Source organism: Bufo bufo, chromosome 1 (assembly GCF_905171765.1).
Source record: "Bufo bufo chromosome 1, aBufBuf1.1, whole genome shotgun sequence".
Taxonomy (NCBI): domain Eukaryota; kingdom Metazoa; phylum Chordata; class Amphibia; order Anura; family Bufonidae; genus Bufo; species Bufo bufo.
In genome coordinates, this window is record NC_053389.1 from 13,579,629 (window position 1) to 13,593,504 (window position 13,876).

The following is a 13,876-nucleotide window of genomic DNA, read 5'->3' on the forward strand; positions in this document are numbered from 1 at the left end:
TCCCCTACTTCATCTGACCACAGGGTCCTCATGGGCACCTTTATATATTAACCAGAGGAATGTGGTACACAGTGAGGGCTGTACTGGGAGGCAACCAGTAGCATTTAAAATAATCTTTATTTATTATGAGGGGTTGCAGACATCAGTACAGAGCATAGCTTTGAGTTGGCTTGGTAAAAGGCCTTTGAGGTAGATCTTGGTTTTCTGTAGTGAATAGGGATGAGCGCGAATATTCGAATAGCAAAATATTCGTACGAATATTACAACTTCGTAAATTTGTGAATATTTCGAATATATTAAAATATATTCGTTATAACGAATATATATTTTTTTTCCATCTGAACCCATTAGTCATATTAGTAATTTACTTTAATATCACTAAATTAGTGCTAGTAATTTAGGATCACAAATTTTGTGATAGTAAAAATTACTACTATCGCTGATGCGTTGGCTTGGTAGAATTGCCGAATATATCGCTATATTCTCTATCTTCGTCTATTCGACCAAGCCAACCCAATAGCATACAGCCCTTATGCGACCCGATTCACTCGCATATGTAATTGCCTATTTGTCGCATAACATAAACTATCCTACATAAAGAGGGAAATTATAAATCAGTAAGGATTCTCATTACTAATTTATAATTTTCCTCTTTATGTACAGCACTATATTAGATAAATTGCAGTCTATATGTGTATATTACGAATATTCGAAAAAACAAAGTTATTGCAATATAGCGAATATTTATAAAATACACATATAGACTGCAATTTAGCTAATATAGTGCTATAATCTTTTTTTTATAGTCTAATTTTTGGGATATCAGTAGAGAACTGACATTAAAATACATTGCACCACTGGCAAAATATTTTAGAAGCGATCAAAAGATCGCCTATTATAGTCCCTATGTGGGACTATTCAATGGCTAAAAAACTGCTGTATCCACCGGCATCGCTGTAAAAGCCGATGCTGGCGGATTAACCCCTTCTATGCCACGGTCCGCTCTGACCGCGACATAGAAGGGGTTTGTGTCGGGTGAGGGAGCGCATCAAGTCCCCGCGCTGCTGTGGCGGGGACTCGATGTGTCAGAAGGCAGCCCGATGCCATGCAGAGGCTGCCCAATGCCTTCCACGGCATCGGGACCTGCCTTTTACGGGTGCCGAGGAGATCCAGCCCAAGACCCGTCTCCTAGCCAACCTGTTAGCCTATGACTCACTGTAGTACACTAACAGACAATGCATTACAGTACAGATGTAGTGTAATGCATTGCAGAGGGGATCAGACCACCAAAAGTGAACGTCAGAAATAAAGTAAAGAAAAAAAAAGTTAAAAAAAAGTGTTTTTAATAAAATTTATAGTTTTTAAGTTAAAAAAAAAAACGCCCTTTCCCCTTATTTTATAATAAAAAACTAAAAAACAAACAAAAAAACACATATTAGGTATCACTACATCCGAAATGACTGTCTCTCTCTCTCTCTTTATATATATATATATAAATATATCACATGATCCACCCTGTCCGATAAACACCAATAAAAATAAAAACGGTGTAAAAAAAAGCCATTTTTGTCACTTTACATCACAAAAAGTGCAACACCAAGTGATCAAAAAGGTGTATGTCCCACAAAATGGTATCAAAACCATCACCTAATACCGCAAAAAATGAGCTCCTACCTAAGACAATCACCCATAAAAAAGCTATCACTCTCAGACAATGGAGACACTAAAACATCATTTTTTTGTTTCAAAACTGCTATTATTGTGCTAAAGTGAAATACTTTAAAAAAATATACATATTAGGTATCGCCCCGTCTGTAAAAACCAGCTTTATAAAAAATATCACATGACCTAACCCTTCAGGTGAATACCGTAAAAAATAAAAATAAAAACTGTAAAAAAAAAGCAATTTTTGTCACCTTACATCACAAAAATTGCAACAGCAAGCGATCAAAAAGATGTATGCCCCCCAAAATAGTACCAATAAAACAGTCACCTCACCCCGCAAAGAATTATACCCTACCTAAGACAATCAATTAAAAAATAAAAAAAGCTATCACTCTCAGACAATGGAGACACTAAAATATGATTTGTTTTGCTTCAAAACTGCTATTACTGTTCAAAAGTGAAATAAATAGAAAAAACACCAAGCGATCAAAAAGGCATATACCCTCCAAAATAGTACAAATTAAACCGTCACCTCATCCCACAAAACATGAGACTAAGACAACCGGTCAGAAAAGAAAAAAGCTATGGCTCTCAGACTATGGGGACACTAAAACATCATTATTTCGGTTTCAAAAATGCTATTATTGTTTAAAACTTAAATAAATATATAAAAAGTAGACATATTAGGTATTGCCACGTCCGTAACGATCTGCTCTATAAAAAAGTCACATGACCTAATCCCTCAGGTAAACGCTGTAAAAATAAATAGATAAAGTGTAATAATGAATTATTAAAAAAATCATATGTACCCAAAAATAGTACCAATAAAAACGTCAACTCTTCGTGCACCAGACGATTGGCAGAAAAATTAAAAAAAATAGGGCGTTCAGAAAATAGAGATACAAAAACATAATTTTTGTTTTCAAAAATGCTTTATTATGTAAAACTGAAACAAACATAGAAAGTAGACATATTTGATATCATTGCGTCTGTAACAACCTGCTCTATAAAAATAGCGCATGATCTAACCTGTCAGATGAATGTTGTTAAAGGGAATCTGTCACCTGGTTTGAGCATATTAAGGTGTTACTACTGCCATGTACAATAAGATACCTTATTTCTTGCTGTAGTCATTTTTTGTTTCATGGTTTGTTTCATCCACTTTTTATGTTATGCAAATGAGTGTCCAAGGTGCTCGGAAGGGCGTTATTATCCCAATCTGGAGCCCAGGTACTCCCCCGTGCAGTGCCCAGTCCGCCATCCATTAGAGCCCAAGCAAGCCTCTTCCAGTATAAGTAACTGCCCACACCTGAACTCTTTGCCGCCGCCCCCCTCCGCTATGTGAAATATCATGCAGGCGCAGTACCGTGGACTGCATGCGCGATGTAGAAGCTCCTGAGGGCAACAACTTCAAATGTGTGGCTGGGCATGCGCTGAGCCCAGTGACAAATTTAAAGCTATTGCCCTCAAGAGCTTCTACATCGCGCAGGTACTGCGCCTGCATGAGATTTCACATAGCGGAGGGGGGCGGCGGCAAAGAGTTCGGGTGTGGGCAGTTACTTATGCTGGAAGAGGCATGCTTGGGCTCTAAAGGAAGACGGGCTGGGGACTGTACGGGGGAGTTACTGGGCTCCAGATTAGGGTAATAACACCCCTCTGGGCACCTTGCACACTCATTTGCATAACATAAAAAGTGGATTTTATCACTAATGAAACCATGAAACAAAGAATGAAGACTACAGCAAGAATTAAGGTATCTTAATTTAAAGATTCCTGTTAAAAAAATTAAAATAAAAACTGTGCCAAAACAGCCATTTTTTGGTTTCCTTGCCTCACAAAAAACATAATATAGAGCAAATAAAAATCATATGTACCCCAAAATAGTATCAATAAAGCTGGCACCTTATCCTGAAGTTTCCAAAATGTGATCACTTTTTTGAGTTTCGACTGTAGGGGTGCATCAGGGGAGGCTTCAAACGCGACATGGCATCTAAAAACTAGTTCAGCTAAATCTGCCTTCCAAAAACCAAATGGCGTTCCTTTCCTTCTGCGTCCTGCCGTGTGGCCATACAGGCCATACAGCAGTTTACCACCACAGTAGTGTTTCTGTAAACTGCAGAATCAGAGTAATAAATATTGAGTTTTGTTTGGCTGTTAACCCTTGCTTTGCTACTGGAAAAAATAGACAAAAATGTAAAATCTGCCAAAAAAGTTAAATTCTGAAAAGTCATTTTCCATTAATTCTTGTGGAACACCTAGAGGGTTAACAAAGTTTGTAAAATCTAATTTTGAATACCTTGAGGGGTGTAGTTTCTAAAATAGGGTAATTTTTGGGTGGTCTCTTATGTAAGCCTCACAAAGTGACTTCAGACCTGAACTGGTCCTTAAAAAGTGGGTTTTGGAAATTTTCGGAAAAATTTCAAGATTTGCTTCTAAACTTCTAAGCCTTCTAGCGTTCCCCAAAAATTAAAATGTCATTTTCAAAATGATCCAAACATGAAGTAGACATATAATAAATGTAAGGTAATAACTATCATATGAGGTATCACCGTATATTATAAAAGTAGAGAAATTGAAATGTGAAAATGTGGGAATATTTCAAAAATTTTGGTAAATTTGGGATTTTTTCACAAATAAAGGTGAAATATATTGACTCAAATTTCTGACGATCATGAAGTACAATGTGTCACGAGAAAACAATCTCAGAATGGATTGGATAAAGTAAAAGTGTTCCAACGCTATTACCACATAAAGTGACACATTTCAGATTTGCAAAAAATGTCCTGTGCAGAAGAGCGAACAACTGGCCCGGGGTAGAAGGGGTTAAACATTTTGAAAACAATAAATCATTTTCTTTTCACTTCACTCATACTTGTTCTTGCTTTGGTCTATCACATAAAACCCCAATACAATACATTTAAATGTGGAAAAGAGTATGAATACTTTTTCAAGGCACTATATGTACAAGCAAATTCTTGTATTTGATAAGATCCATGTTAGGGTTGAAAGTCCAACTTGCTGTTAAAGATCTATCGAGTGCCAACAAAGTAGGGAAGTATGGGCCAGTACAGCTACATAATCTAAACAGCGATCTCTCTGTTCTCACTGTCATGTTCTCTTCTCACAATCAGTAAGACAGATCTATCACATCTGACATCCGCACATCAGGAGGACATCACCATGTTTAGCTTTTGTTTTTGACTCCTACAAAACCAAAACATACAGTACAATTTGTAGCAGAACCGTCCAGCGCGGGTGATAGAAGGGGCTCTTTACTGACCTTTTTTCAAAACATCACACTTTTAGGTGAGTTACCGTTGGGATATTTTAATATCTTCCATTGATTCTGTGTATTTTTCAATGATTTGTCCATGTATTATGTAGCAATTAGACAAACCTTTTGAAAAATTGCTTTTATTAGCACCGGACATCCAGAGTCTTAAAGATCCTCCTGTTGGTCCGGACATAAGCAATGACCACAATGCAGCACCCCTATTTGGAGATGACCTTGGGGCCAGTTACTTGCCACTTGAGTCTATTTCTTTCAGATTGATTCACAGATTAATCTACATAGTCATTGATCCAGGGAGTTATTCTGATTCGGGAAGGATTTTTTTTTTTTCTAAAGTGAGGAAAATTGGCTTCTATCTCACATTTTTTTTTTTGCCTTCCTCTGGATCAACTTGCAGGATGAGAGGCCGAACTGGATGGACAAATGTCTTTTTTCGGCCTTATGTACTATGTTACTATGTTATAGTTACATAGTTGATAAGGTGGAATATTATGTAGCAATTAGACAAACTTTTGGAAATGTGGCTTTTATTAGTACGAAGGGTTGAACACCCGCGACCCAGAGTCTTAAAGATCATCCTGTTGGTCCAGACATAAGCATGGATCACAATACAACACCCCCATTTGTAGATGACTTGGGGCCAATTATTTGCCAATTGAGTCTATTTGCTATGGATTTATGCAAGGATAATCTACATAGTTACACACTGTAGTTAATAAGGTCGAAAAAATACCTACAATCATACTGTGCTATGTATTTTTTGATCATTGGTGCTATTTTTTGTTGTTTGTGCAGTACTTGAGCGCTGCATTATGTTGAATGTTTGGGGCGGCGAGTATTCGAATATATAATCAAGAAAGGTGGAAAGGAATAATATCGCAATGTGTGTATAGAAAGAAAGAGAAAACTCACAGTCCGGTCCAAGTTTGTGTTGTTACATTGGCTCCATATAAGAAGCAATGTGTCCCTCATTTTATATTACTTTTACCACTGAGGAAGGAACCCTTATAGTTCCGAAACGCATCTGGCATCCAAGAAGTAAATGGCAGTATTGCAAATATACCTCTATTATTTTTGAATGCCTATTCCGTGAAGTAATGAAGTAGTGGAGATTGGCGTCCTGGGATTTTCCCCACCATGCGCTAACAAACGTGCCGAGCGGAGAGTACAAGTACGGACTGCAAGCCCCAGCAATCTGCAGGAGACAGAGAGGAGCGGAGCAGGAGGAAACACAAAGCAAGCTAGACATGCATCCACCTACGGCCACACGATAGAACGGACGAACCGGGGTATCGGTAGGCAGCGTGAAACCGCAATACATTCTATGCGGCTAACTAAACAACTAACTATATTATGGCAGCTCTATGAGATTAAGCACAAAATATTAAGTTGCAGTGGCATTACTTACACATTATACATGAACGGAGAGGAATGAACTATACATACCGCACTTTATTAATTGGATTCAATCCCAATTTGTGTGAGCTCCACAACTGGAAATATAAGAACCATGTTTGTGATTTTAAGCGTTTTTAGATAATCTGAATTGTTTTTAATGTGTTATTAAACTCTATACGGATTACTTGAGAGCCGGCTATTGGTTTGAATAGTTAAAGGGGTTGTCTGGGCTTTTAATATTGATGACCTACCCTCAGATTGACGAGGGTCGGACACCCGGCACCCCCGCCGATCAGCTGTATGAGGAGACGGTGCACGCAGAGCACACGTGCCGTATCCCGTCTCTCTTCCTGTTCGCTGCTGCTTTGCCATAAATAGAGCAGCAGGAAGAGAGTAGGGAGACGGCACGTGCACACTGTGTGCGCCTTACCTTCATGCCGGGTGTCGGACCCCCGTCAATATGATATAGATGACCTATCCTGAGGATAGCTCATCAATATTAAAATCCCAGACAACCCCTTTAAGCTTACTGCCCACCCATAACAGTGGTCGTTTACCAAGAGATTTACATTCTGCTTCTTCAGTCCAAGTAAATGACCTTCAATCTATCCCCACAGAACTTCATTTGCCTTCTCTCTATCCAAGCCGCTTCCCAATCATTCTGTAATATTATATTCCATTATTCTATTATTACATTATATCCTATTCATCTTATCAGTGATATGTTTGATGATAAAAACAAAGTTGAGGGGTCCCTCAAAATGATCTGCGTCTGTGTCCTCAGTGTTGTTTCCAACTCCAGGGGTTGCTGTGAACCATTGACCAGTGGGGGTGCTGACCCCAATGACCTGATATGGATAGCACATCTTAAAGGGGTTTTGTAACTTTGACTAGTGACATTAATCATGTAGAGAAAGTTAATACAAGCCACTTACTCTATATTGCTTCCTTTGCTGGAGGATTCACTTTTCCATCAAATTCTACACTTCTCGTTTCCAAGGTTATGACCACCCTGAAATCCATCAGCGGTTTCCGTGCTTGCACACTATAGGAAAAAATGCTGGTGACCGGGACGTGGGAGCGCACATAGGCTAGTACTTTTTTTTAATAGTGTGCAAGCATGGCCACTGCTGCTGGATTGCAGGGTGGTCATAACCATGCAAATGGGCAGTGTATAATGTGATGGGAAACTGAATTCAGCCAGCAAAGGAAGCAATATGGAGAATCAACATACATTAGTAAGAGCCTTGTATTAACTTTATCTACATGAGGAATGCTATTTTCTGAAGTGAGACAACCCATTTAAGGATAGGTTATCTATATCTAGGACCTGGATAACCCATTTACAATGTTGAATCTAGCAAACTGTGCTAATGTCCAATACTACACACACGACTCATGGACATGTGTGGATCTCCTACCCCTTCCCCTCAACCTCCATGAGGCTAAATTGACTGCAACTGTACAGGCATAAGTTATGGTGGTGGTGGTGGTGCTACTTTCCCTTTGTTGAATCAGAAGCTACAACAGGTTGCAAAAAAAGGAAACTTGATGGATAAGTGCCTTTATCCAACCTAAAGTAACTACAGCCTGTAATTTATGCAAGACCACAAAAGACGAAAGGTTCTTCCAGGTAAAGTATTGTTACACATCTCAATGGGTTCTTCTTCTTATAAACCAATGAAGCGACCTCCTGACAAGTCATGGAGAAATAAACAGGACATTACAGTAGTGGAGTCAAAAAGTTAAACCTTCACCAATTTCTGTGACATTAGAGTGCATATAAATCAGTGATACTCATAACAAAGAACAAAACGTTCTCCACATTATGGCAGCATGTTTTGATACCAGAACTGAAGGACCAGACATTTTTCCATGAGCCTTGGGACAATCTATTGTCTCCTTGCTTAAAAACATATATTTTTTTTCAGATGTCAGCCCCTCAGAGTTTCTCAACACCTTCTAGGAAAGAGGATGGACCAATCAGAGCTGATCCCTCTACCCTATAGTCACATCATTATATATTTTTTTGCCCTACGGCATTTTGCTCCTTTGTAGACAATTAGTTCTGATCTCAGACTAAACCAATTTATTTCCCCGATGAGTATGTGTTGGATAATATTTTGCTTGGATTTGCTCTTTGAACCGTAGTTTGCGAGGTCTACAAGCAGAAGCTTTGTCACTATTGTAGGTCTGTCTAATTGTAGCACAGACGTGAAGGGTCTAATATTTTTAGCTCCTTAAAGGCTATGTACATCTTTGCATAATTTTTAAAGTATTTTGTAATTTAAATAAAGTTATAATTGGGTTTAATTGAAAAGTGTGCACAATTTGGCTTCTATTCTACATTTCACAGTACATAGCAGGTTGCCTTTAAATCCATCATACACTCTTTCTCTCCTCTCCTGAACAGTCTTCTAAGTTGATTTCACTAAATTAAAGTTCAACTTTGGTTTGGTCATAAATAAGCTTAGAAGATTATCCATGAGTAGAGAGGTGGGCTGGAGACCAAGCCAGAGAGCTAATCTGATGGATTTCACTGTGAATGGTATTCTGCAACCTCCTACGTACTGGGAAACATAGAAGCTGCAGAAGTTGTAAACCCAATTAGATTTTTTTATTTTATTTTTTTATCATAGAATACATGGAATACAATACGAACTCAATGTATAAGTGTTGCTTTTAGTCCTATAATAATAGTTATCTTCACTTTTCATAAGTGGTAACTTGAAACTCCTGGGCCGCAATGCAAACAATAATCCTAACCTACTGTGTGCCATTTATCATACTGATGTCTTGTTATGTGTCAGACAAGTCTTTGGGTTCCATCAAGTACCAGAACCCTAATGCAACTGCTATTTCTGCACCTTGTATAGCTATATCTGACCACACACTTTACCTTAAATGTTATCACTAATTTGTCCTTGTACAGGAGGAAACTCATGGAGGATTATGAAGTTATTGACCTTAGCTTCACTGAAGAGACTTGGAAGACTGAACTGGAATTGCACATGAAGCTGCTGCACTATTTTGATATATCACGTATAGTTGTGTTTACCATCACTGCCATTGTGGGAATCATTGGCAATGGCTTAGTCATCTGGATTACCGGATTTAAGATGAAAAGTGTCAGCTCTGTCTGGTTCCTCAACCTGGCTGTTGCCGATTTCATATCTTGTCTCTTCCTTTTTTTATATGTTGCAGAATGGTCTTCTCCAATTTTAGAGACACAGAGTTTAACATTATGTCTCATACGTTTTTTCATGCTGTCTTTAAACATGTTGACTAGTGTCTATTTCCTGATGGTCATCAGTCTTGACCGTTGTGTGTCCACCATGTGGCCGCTTTGGACCAGGATACACAGAAAGATAAAACTAGCCCGTCTTATTTCAGGAATTATTTGGGTGTTCTGCCTTGTTAGTGGCTTCTTGTATGAAGCTTATCATTTGGAAGGTCTTTTTGAGTATGAATGTATTGTAAAGCGTTATCTCATAGGCAGTGACTATCTTGAACAGCCTAGGGAAAAGCATATCACCAGAATCATTGTTATGTTTGCACTGCCCTTTACCATCATTTTAGTTTCCTATAGTCTTGTGGCCTTCAAAATAAGAGCCAGGAAAAGATGGCAAAAGTCCAATCGGCCATTCAAAGTGATCCTTGCTCTGGTCATTTGCTTCTTCGTCTGTTGGTTCCCCTTTCACATGACTTCTGTAACACCAAATATTGACAAGACTGATGCGAGTCCATGGAAGAATGTTCTCAAGGAAGAAATATGTTTGTGCCTCGCTTATTTTAATAGTTGTCTAAATCCTATCATCTATGTCTTGCTCAGCTCAGATGTTAAAGGACTGACGTTACGACACAAAATGGAAAGTGCAATGACTGCACAGTATGATCTAGATGACGATGAGGAAATACCTAACAGAACGGAGAGAGCTAGAAAAGAAGATTCCTCAGCATTATGAATATCACCACTCTTGACCATGCCCGTGTCTTGTATTGCATCTTAGAAACATTTAAATGAATACTGCAATATCAGCCACAGTCCAAGGACCGGCAGAACTTTACTCTTAGGGCTCATGCAGTTCTTTGCCCGCCTTCTGGACTGCAAATGACGGGTCTGCAATATACAGGCACTGGCTGTGGACACTGTGTGCTGAGGATGCATTGACTTGAATGGGTCAGCAATCTGCAAGCTGTGACCAAAGATCTTTTTCGGAGTGAAGGCTTGGATCAGAAGCCCACAGAAACACTACGAAGCGTTTCCGTTTCAGGTCCGTGTCTCCACACAGCAAAAGATAGGACATGTCCTATCTTTGGCTGTATCTTGTAAATCGCAGACCCATTCCAGTCATTCGAGTGCATACGGCCAGTGTCCATGCATTGCGAACTGCTATTTGTGGTCTGCAGCACGTGATGTCCATGTGCATGAGCCCTTATACAAAAAACCCAGGTAAATCATTATCTGCTGAGCCTCATAAGAAATATGATGTACATGAAAACCCTAAGGGTCCATTCACACGTCCGTTTTTTCTTTCCTGATCTGTTCCGTTTTTTCAGGAACAGATCTGGACCAGATCTGGACCCATTCATTTTCAATGGGTCCTGGAAAAAATCAGACATTGAGCTGTCCGTTTTTTTCCAGGACCCATTGAAAATGAATGGGTCCAGATCTGGTCCAGATCTGTTCCTGAAAAAACGGAACAGATCAGGAAAGAAAAAACGGACGTGTGAATAGACCCTAACTCTTGTCTTAACTTACATACTCGGGATTCATCAGAAATTGTGACATTTTAAATTGTACATTAATTGCAAGAATAAATACATATGTAAAATGCAATGCTCATGCTTCTATAATCTTTGTATATTTGCAGGTAAACTGTTCTATTATTTGGTACAGTAACTTCTGGGTCACAAAGCAAAATGTGACCTGATATCCTGTGTCAGATATGATGCAGTTATGAGACTTTGCTTTAATGCGTTTCAAATAAATAAAAATTAACTTACAGTAAAGACAAGTCATGTATTACTTGCTTTAAATGCATGTCTAGTTTAGAAGCAAATCTTGAAATTTTTCAGATTTCCGTAACCCACTTTTTAAGGACCAGTTCAGGTCTGAAGTCACTTTGTGAGGATTATATAATAGAAACCACCCAAAAATGACCCCATTGTAGAAACTACACCCCTCAAGGTATTCAAAACTGATTTTACAAACTTTGTTAACCCTTTAGGTGTTCCACGAAAATTAATGGAAAAACAAAAATGAAATTTCAGAATTTGACTTTTTTGGCAGATTTTCCATTTGAATCCATTTTTGTTTTTAACACATTCAGGGTTAGCAGTCAAACAAAACTCAACATTTATTACCCTGATTCTGAGGTTTACAGAAACACTCCACATGTGGTCGTAAACTGATGTATGGCCACACGGCAGGGCACAGAAGAAAAGGAGCGCCACATGGTTTTTGGAAGGCAGATTTTGCTGAACTGGTTTTTAGATGCAATGTCCCATTTGAAGCCCCCCTAAAGGACCCCTACAGTAGAAACTCCCAAAAGTGACCCCACTTTGCAAACTAGGGGATAAGGTGACAGTTTTATTGGTACTATTTGGGGTACATATTCTTTTTAAGCGCTCTTTATTACTTTTTTTGTGAGGCAAAATAACAAAAAAATGACTGTTTTGGCACTGTTTCATTTTATTTTTTACGTTTATCAGACAGGTTAGATCATGCGCTATTTTTATAGAGCAGGTTGTTATGGACGCAGTGATGTCAAATATGTCTACTTTGTTTGTTTGTTTGTTTCAGTATTACATAATAAAGCATTTTTGAAAAAAAAATGTTTTTGAGTCTCCATTTTCTGAACGACATATTTTTTTATTTTTCTGCCGATCGTCTTGTGCAGGGGCTCGTTTTTTGCAGGAAGAGTTGACATTTTTATTGGTACTATTTTTGGGTACATAGGATTTTTTGATCATTCATTATTACACTTTATGAGGCAAGGTAACCAAAAAAATTGGTTGTTTTGGCACAGTTTTTATTTATTTATGTTTACAGCGTTCACCTGAGGGCTTAGATAATGTGATATTTCTATAGAGCAGGTCGTTACGGATGTGGAAATACCTAATATGTATACTTCTTTTCATTTATTTCACTTTAACACAATACTTGAATTTTTTTAACCAAAAAAATGATGTTTTAGTGTCTCCATAGTCTGAGAGCCATAGCTTTTTTATTTTTTGACCAACTGTCTTAGGTAGGGGCTCATCTTAGGTAGGGGATAATTTTTTGCAGGATGAGATAACGGTTTGATTGGTTCTATTTTGGGGGGCATATGCTTTTTTGATCGCTTGGTGTTGCACTTTAAGTGATGTTAGGTGAAGATTTGCACCTTTTTTTTTTATTTTACAATGTTCACCTGAGGAGTTAGGTCATGTGATATTTTTATAGAGCAGGTTGTTACAGACATGGCGATATCTAACATATCTACTTTTTTTATTTTATTTCACTTTAACACAATAATATCATTTTTGAAGGAAAAAATATAATATTTTAGCGTCTCCATGTTCTGACAGCTATAGTTTTTTTTTGGGGGGCGATTGTCTTATGTAGGGGCTCTTTTTTTTACGGGATAAGGTGAAGGTTTCATTAATACCATTTTGGGGGGCATATGCCTTTTTGATTGCTTGGTGTTGCAATTTTTGTGATGTAAGGTGACAAAAATTGCTTTTTTTGGCACTTTTTATTTTACTTTTTTTACTGTGATACCCAACCGGCGATACCCAATATGTATACTTTTTTAAATTTATTTCACTTTAACACAATAATTGCATTTTTGAAAGCAAAAAGTGATGTAAGGTGACAGAAATTGCTTTTTTTAAACAGTTTTTATTTTTATTTTTTTACAGTGTTTATTGGACAGGGTGGATCATATGATATATTTATAGAGCCAGTCGTTATGGATGCGGCGATACCTAATATGTGTGTGTTTTCTTTTTTTTCAATTTTTTTATATAAAAACTCTTTTTTTTGACTTTTTAAAAAGAAAACTTTATTTCTGTCCCACTCTGGGACTTTAACTTTTGGGGGTCTGATCCCCTCTGCAATGCATTACAATACAAATCTGTTATGTAATGAATTGTCTGTTAGTGTATGACACTGAATCATGCACTAACAGGTTGGCTAGGAGACCGGGCCTGGGGCTGGATCTCCTGGGCACCCGTAGGAGGCAGGTTCTGATGCCATGCAAGGCATTGGGCAGCCTCTGTGCGGCATCGGGCTGCTTTCTCACCCTTTGGGTCCCTGCCACAGCAGCGCAGGGACCTGATGGGCTCCCTCATCCTTCTTAAATCCCTTCTTTGTCGCGGTCAGCGCTGATCACAGCATAGAAGGGGTTAATCCGCTGGCATCGGAGTGTACAGCGGATACAGCAGGGGCCCAGCTATCAGGGACTGCCGGGCCTCTGCAATGATCGGGCGAGCACCGCTCCGGTGCCCACCCGATCACCATGACGTAATAGTACG

The 13,876-nt window shown here is 38.5% G+C and overlaps 1 protein-coding gene across 1 annotated transcript; it reads left to right on the forward strand.

The window, feature by feature from the left end:
* Positions 1 to 4,904: 4,904 nt before the first annotated feature.
* On the forward strand, positions 4,905 to 10,832 carry LOC120991771 (C3a anaphylatoxin chemotactic receptor-like). The gene is made up of 2 exons (XM_040420548.1): positions 4,905 to 4,971; positions 9,288 to 10,832. Exon 2 carries the CDS (start codon positions 9,298 to 9,300, stop codon positions 10,318 to 10,320), a length of 1,023 nt encoding a protein of 340 aa, XP_040276482.1. The 5' UTR covers positions 4,905 to 4,971; positions 9,288 to 9,297; the 3' UTR covers positions 10,321 to 10,832.
* Positions 10,833 to 13,876: the final 3,044 nt, after the last annotated feature.